General features: G+C 50.3%; 1 protein-coding gene across 1 annotated transcript; it reads left to right on the top strand.

The window, feature by feature from the left end:
* The first annotated feature begins 5,400 nt into the window (after nt 1-5,400).
* CCL24 (C-C motif chemokine ligand 24) lies at nt 5,401-6,648 on the top strand. The gene is made up of 3 exons (XM_049788160.1): nt 5,401-5,476; nt 5,777-5,894; nt 6,468-6,648. Exons 1-3 carry the CDS (start codon nt 5,401-5,403, stop codon nt 6,646-6,648), a joined length of 375 nt encoding a protein of 124 aa, XP_049644117.1.
* Nucleotides 6,649-7,247: the final 599 nt, after the last annotated feature.

Below are 7,247 nucleotides of genomic sequence, written 5' to 3'. Positions count from 1 at the left end.
TTCTGGGTTCCTGAATTTCTAGGGAAATCTTAGGAATTACTTGTTTATTTGTTCCCTCTTTGCCTTTCTCTCTTATCTCCCCTCCTCTCAGACACCTTGCACAATGGCTCCACTTTAGGGGTACAGAGTGAGCCTGGGGGTCCAGATTGTGCAACTATAGGCAAGTTACTTCACTTCCCAGTTCCATGGAATTAATAAATCTCCCTTGGGACTCTTTTTGTATGTGTGTGTGTGTGTGTGTGTGTGTGTGTGTGTGTGTGTGTGTGTGTTTGGGCCACACCCGGCAGTGCTCAGGGGTTACTTCTGGCTCTGCACTCAGAAATCGCACCTGGCAGACTCAGTGGGGACCATATGGGATGCCAGGAATTGAACCCAGGTCCGTTCTGGGTCAGTCACGTGCAACGCATATGCCCTACCACTGTGCTATCACTTTGGCCCATGGGACTCTATTCTAAAGATTAGAAGGTCACAAGGTCACATACGTAGTCTGTGTATCTGCTTATAAACAACTGGTAGGGTAAAAAAAATGCCCACAAAGAACAAAATAAGCCACCTTTGGGGAGGCCTTTGATCTGTGGCAGATCAGGAACCAAGCAGCATCAACAGAGCTTCCCCCGCAAACCACAGTGGCCCAAAGTGACCCCTCTTGCCTACGGGTCAGGACCTAGACACTAAGGCAGGTCCTACAGCTGCGAGCCGAGCCAAGATTACCATCCTGCTGGCCACTCTACCTTCTCCAGGCCTTTCTGGCTCCTGGCCTGTCTCTACAAGGCTTCAGGGAGAGGTTGCAAAAGGCAGGCACTGGGCTAACCTTCAAAAAGGGCCCTTGGTGACCTGTGGATGATTCTAACTCACAACCCGGATTGGGGAGGTGTGGTGAAGAGATGGGGTACCTCTGAATTTACAGTTCTTTCCCTTCTAATGTTCCCCAGGGACCCTCTTAAGCTCTCTGGTCATTAGGAGAGGGCCAATGACCTCCCATCTGCCAATCCTGTTCCTGGCCCCTTCCCATCACACCTATTGATAAATCATTTTTGCTATTTTTTTGGGGGGTCACTCCTGGCAGGCTTGGGGGACCATATGGGATGCCGAGATTTGAACCACCATCCTTCTGCATGCAAGGCAAAGGCCCTACCTCCATGCTATCTCTCCGGCCCAAATCATTTTTGCTTTTTTGGTATTTTATGAGGCCACACCCAGTGTTGCTCAGGAATTACTCCTGGCTCTGCACCCAGCAATCACTACTAGTGGTGCTCAAGGGACCATATGGGATGCCAGCTGAGTTGCCTGTGTGCAAGGCAAACACCCTTCCCTCTGTGCTATTGCTCCGGCCCCTAAATCACATGTCTTGGCTACAAATCTGATCTTGTAACGGAAAGCCATGGGTCAACCTCTGCCCACAGGACTGAGGCTAAGCCCTGTGATCTTTTTTTGTTTGTTTGTTTTTGTTTTTGGGGCCACACCCGTTTGATGTTCAGGGGTTACTCCTGGCTAAGCGCTCAGAAATTGCCCCTGGCTTGGGGGGACCATATGGGACGCCGGGGGATCGAACCTCGGTCCTTCCTTGGCTAGCGCTTGCAAGGCAGACACCTTACAGCTAGCGCCACCTCGCCGGCCCTAAGCCCTGTAATCTTTAACCCTTAGGCTGAACCCTGAATCCAGGGGAAACTCAGTATAGTACCAGCCCTCCCTTCTCCTGACCTCTGGATCTGTTTCCTGGGTATGAAGCTGATATTACACATGGAGACCAGAGGTCTGGTTCTGAGCAGTTCCACAGCAGGTGGGGCTCAGGCTTCATTTCTCTCCTTCCCTCCCATCCCATACCCCCACACCCTCCAACACACAACCTTTTGCTTGAAGTCTATTCTTTGTTATTGTTTTGGGAGCACTGGTTGTGCTTAGGGCTTTACTCCTGATTCTGCATTCTGGTCTCCTGAGTATTTTCTCAAAGGACCTTGGGGAAGCTCCTCAAAGTCATACTAATGGGAGGTGGGGATGCCTCACTCCAAGCCTCCCACTCAGTGACCTTTTGCCTCCCCCATACCCCCATTGCAACACCAGAGAGCCTCTTCTTGTGTCATGCACCCGACTTAGCCATCCCCACTTTCCTGCATGTGCCCTAGGCCTGGCCTCCTCCAGCCCCACTTCCTTCTCCTACAGCACTTCTCCTAGAACCCCCAGCCACAGACCCAGACCTGCCATGGCCTCCGCACCCCACACAATGGAGAAACAGTTCTGGAGGGTTGGCTATGTGCTGGCTTGACATGAGGGAAGCCATCTTGTCCACAGACAACCATTCTGCTTTCTATTTTCTTCAAAATTAAACCCCAGAAATGACTCTTACAGATAATTCATGATTGTTATCAGTAAGGGACACTTTTCAGGGAAGTGTCAACTGAAATATAACTTCTGGGTAAATCTATCAACCCAGACCAGTGACAGACAGGGAAATAGCAGGGGAGGGCAGTTGGACAGAGAAGAGTCCACTATGATGATGATATTTGGGAATGATCACTCTGGACAAGAACTGAGTGCTGAAAGGAGGTAAAGTGATAAGCATGATGCCCCTTCAGTAACAGTATTGAAAACCACAGTGATGGAAACAAAATGAGAGAGCAAGAGAGAGAGAGAGAGAGAGAGAGAGAGAGAGAGAATATGTTTGCCATAGAGGCTGGCAGGAGGGAAGGCAGGTGGGAAACTGGGGCTATTGATGGCAGGAAATGTACTGATAAAGGATGTTGGACATGACTGACTGAGATTCAATCATGAACAACTTTGTAATTATGAAAACAACAACAACAACCCAACTGGATAATAAACAACCTTGTAACCACTGTGTTTAAATAAAGTTATTACTTTTTTATTGCCCAATCTCCCACAACTCTAAATCAAGTATTAAAAAAAAATACCAGTGACAGGGATTTGCTTCAAGATCTTGACTGAAAATAATCCTGTGGATTAAGACTAAATACAGGCTTTCCGGAGCACTAACTGTTCATGACCTCATCATTGTAACCACATCCCCTATGGTTGCTACCTTGTCACCTGTGTATCTGCTTGTGGACACCTACTTTGGGAGTATGTGCTCCTCTTTAAAAAAAAAAAAAAAGGGTCCAAAAACTAGGACCCAGGCTGCAGGATTTAGGGTTGGGCCCCCATGCAGCTAGCTGGCTAATAAGACTCCTTGAAATTCTTTTTTTTTTTTTTTTTTTTGGTTTTTGGGCCACACCCGGTGACGCTCAGGGGTTACTCCTGGCTATGCGCTCAGAAGTCGCTCCTGGCTTGGGGGACCATATGGGACGCCGGGGGATCGAACCTCGGTCCGTCCTAGGCTAGCGCAGGCAAGGCAGGCACCTTAACTCCAGCGCCACCGCCCGGCCCCAAATTCTTTTTTTTTTTTTTGGTCTTGTTTTGTTTTAGTTTGGTTTTGGATTTTGAGCCACATTCAACAGTGATCAGGAGTTACTCCTGGCTTTGAATTTAGATATCACTTATGGTTGGCTTGGAGGACTATATGGGATGCCAGAGATTTAATTTAGGTTGGCCACATACAAGGCAAATGTCCTCCTTGCTGTGCTATCACTTCGACCCTATAATTCTTTTTGTTTGTTTATTTTGTTTTTATTTTTGGGTCACACCCGGCAGCACTCAGGAGTTATTCCTGGCTTTGTGCTCAGAAATCGCTCCTGGCAGACTTGGGGGACCATATGGGATGCCAGGGATCAAATTCAGATCCATTCTGGATTGGTAGCATGCAAGGCAAGCACCCTTACTCAGGCTCCAAGGCCCCCTATTTTTTACACTCTTTCTAGGCATTGAGTCTCACTGTGCCCCTCCCATAATAGTTGCAAGGTGGGCATGACAAGCTCCTTGTGGCTCTGCCTGGTGGGTGATGGGCTGGGCAGAACTGTTGGCCACAAGGCAACTGGATACTGCCCCCCCCTGGCACATCTAGACCCCCTCAGCCCCTGCTGTGCTGGTGTCCATGGCTGTAGGAGCTGATCCGTCATTGAATCATTGTCCACGCTGTCCACGAATTAGACCATTAGAGTTCATATGTAAGGGGGACATAGTGCCTGGACGTCTTCCAGATGCTGCAAGCTCAAAGGGCTGAAGGGACCAGGACAAATCGCTGAATGGGTACTCCCAAGGGTGCAGGTCTCTGTTCTGCAAAGCCCTCTCTCAGTCCCTCAGCATATTGTATGGATGCTACCTCTCAATTTTCTTTTCTTTTCTTTTTTTTTTTTTTTTTTTTTTTGATGCTCAGGGGTGGTTACTCCTGGCTAAGCACTCAGAAATTGCCCCTAGCTTGGGGGGACCTTATGGGACACCGGGGGATCAAACCTTCGTCCTTCCTTGGCTAGCGCTTGCAAGGCAGACACCTTACCTCTAGAGCCACCTCGCTGGCTCCACTACCTCTCAAATTTTACTTGAGAACCCACTCCAGGGAATACCCTGCCCTGCTTCCCTCCCAGCAGGGCTGCTGTCCCCTCACTTCCCAGTGCTCTTATCTGGTTCCCAAAGCCCAGCTGAGGGCCCAGAGCAATCGAATAGCAGGTAGGGCATTTGTTTTGCATGAAGCTGACCCAGGTTCAATTCCTGACATCCCATATGGTCCCCGGATATTGTCAGGAGTAATTTCTGAGTGTAGAGCCAGGAGTAAGCCCTGAGAATCACATATATGCCCTAAAAAAGAAGGCTGAATCTGTCCCCAGCTCTACATGGTCCCCTGAGCTCCACCAGAAGCAACCCCCAGGCACTGAGGTGGGATGGCCCCAGGGCTCTGTCAGATGAGACCCCAGACAAAAGCAAAATAGAAGGGCTTGAACGATAGCACAGAAGGGAGGAGCATTTTCTTTGCACCTAGCTGACCCAGATTCGATTCCTTGTGTACCATAAGGTCCCCTGAGTCTACCAGGAGTGATTCCTGAGATAGAGCCAGGAGTAACCCCTGAGCATCGCCGATTGTAGCCCATAAACAAACAAAAATTAGCAAGCAGTAGTTGTTGAACAAATGAAGGAAGGAAGGAAGGAAGGAAGGACCGGATCAGGAGGACTTTACCATTTTCAGTTGGTAACACTGAGATTCAGGGAAACAAAGAATGGGCCTAGGGTCCCCAGGAGAGCCTCAGACCCTGATTTTGGGTCTGAGTTTTGGTTCTGGGCCATGGCAAGCCAGGCGACCTCGCCCACTGAAAGCAGGGTACTACTTCCTTCTCGCTTTCAAGGAAGCCTATGGGGGTCCGGGGGAGGGGGCAGTTTCACAGTGCATGTTCCCTCCTTGCCACCTCTATAAAAGGCAGAGGGAAGTTGGAGTGCTCAGTCAAGAGCTGGTTGGTCCCACTCTTTCTGTACTGCAGTCCCGAGCTTTGAGCTGCCGCCGCCTCTGCTCTGGAAGACATGGCAAGACTCAGTGTGTTTGGAATTGGCCTCCTGCTGCTGCTGACCCTGTTCACCCACCACATGGTCCCTACAGGTAAGGCCATGTGGCCTCTCGAGGCATAGCACAGTGGGGAGGGTGCTTACATTATATGTGGCCAGCCCGGGTTTGATTTCTGGCATCCCATAGGGTCCCCCAAGCACTGCCAGGAGTGATTCCTGAGTGCAGAGCCAAGAGTAAGCCCTGAGTAGTCCAAAAAAACAAACAAATAAACATAAAAAAGACTCTGGGTCTCTCTGGTCAAAAGTGGGGACCTGCCACCCCAGCCACAGCAGGAGGGATGGAGCAAGTGTCTGAGGGGCTGAAAGAAACGTGGCTCATTTTTCCTCACCTTAGGTTCTGTGGTTGTCCCCATGTCCTGCTGCCTGGCCTTCATTTCCAAGAAGATTCCCGAGAACCGAGTGGTGAGTTACCAGCTGGCCAGCCGGAGCGTCTGCCCCAAAGAAGGCGTGATGTGAGTTCAAACTCCTCTGGGGATGGAACCTCAGAAGCATCAGGGTTTTCAGGACCAACTCAGGGTTCCTCAGGCAGCCACTCCACCCCCAAACCCCACTGAGCCTCACTGCCCCCCCCCTTAAGTAGAAGGCAGTTCTGGGTGAAAGAGAGCACTTTCCAAGAGTACTACACACATGCCAGGTGCAGAGTGCTGAGCTGGGGGTAGAAGTGGGGTGTCTGACTTGGGTGGGAAAGATTGGGGATCAAACCAAACTTGGGTCAGATGCTTGCAAAGCAAATGCCCTCCTGCTGTGCTATCACTCCGGCTCCATACACCTACCATTTTTGAGGGGTTTTCATGCTTTTCCTATATCCCCCTCTTTCTCCAGGGGCTGAAGATTGTGGGGATCTCTAACAGCCCAACTTTGTCCAAAGGCAGGGCCTCCCCTATCAGCTAGGTAGGCCACTGGTCCTGAGCAGGGAAATTGACCCTCACCATTGGGCAAGCAACCTCATGTTCTTTGGGCCCTAGTACCCACCCCTTCTCAAAGACACAGTGGGTTTCATGGCTGCCCTGCTCTTCCTTCTTCAGCTTCACTACCAGGAAAGGCCAGAAGTTCTGTGGTGACCCCAAGCTTTCATGGGTCCAACAGTACATGAAGAAACTAGATGCCAAGCAAAAAAAGGCTGCGGCGAGGACCATGCTACTGGGCAACAGAATCCCCGTTCACCGGCACCCGGCTAATAGCACTGCTAATAACACTGTGGTCTAGACTAGCCCAGCTGCTGTCCTGAACTTGGGCCTGGACCCCTGATGTACAGGTTACATCAACTCACTGACATCCCAACCATGGTGACAGACAAGAGGTTCCATCCCTGCTTCTCAGTGCCACACAGGTTGGATGAGAGAGACAAATAAAAAAAACTGCCACAGAAATTCCAAGGATGGCAAGATGGCTCCTGGTCTTCCCTGCACTGGGAAAGAAGGTTCTAGAAGGACTTGGGGCAGCTCCACAATATTCTCCTAAGCAGGAGTTGAACCATCTTCAGCCTCAGGTCTGACTTTCTAGTCACATTGCAATCTGTGTGCTTCCTCACTTGTGCTCGTCCGCTCGGGCCGGGCCCTCACTTTCTCTGTCTTTGTGGATGGGAACACTTCAATAGCTGTATTCTTGGGGGTGTTGAGGGGTGCTCCAGGCTGGTTCCATTTCAGTCAGTTCTGCCTTCCCCAAACCTCACTTAATACAAGTAAACAAACTGCATGGGGCTGTAGCGGTGGCACAGGTGGTAGGGTATTTGCTTTGCACACGCTAACTTAGGACAGACCATGGTTCGATCCCCTGGTGTCCCATATGGTCCCCCAAGCCAGGGG

The sequence above is a fragment of the Suncus etruscus genome, chromosome 15 (assembly GCF_024139225.1).
Source record: "Suncus etruscus isolate mSunEtr1 chromosome 15, mSunEtr1.pri.cur, whole genome shotgun sequence".
NCBI lineage: Eukaryota > Metazoa > Chordata > Mammalia > Eulipotyphla > Soricidae > Suncus > Suncus etruscus.
Note: the sequence above shows the minus strand (reverse complement) of the source record. Positions and strands in the feature narration are given on the sequence as shown.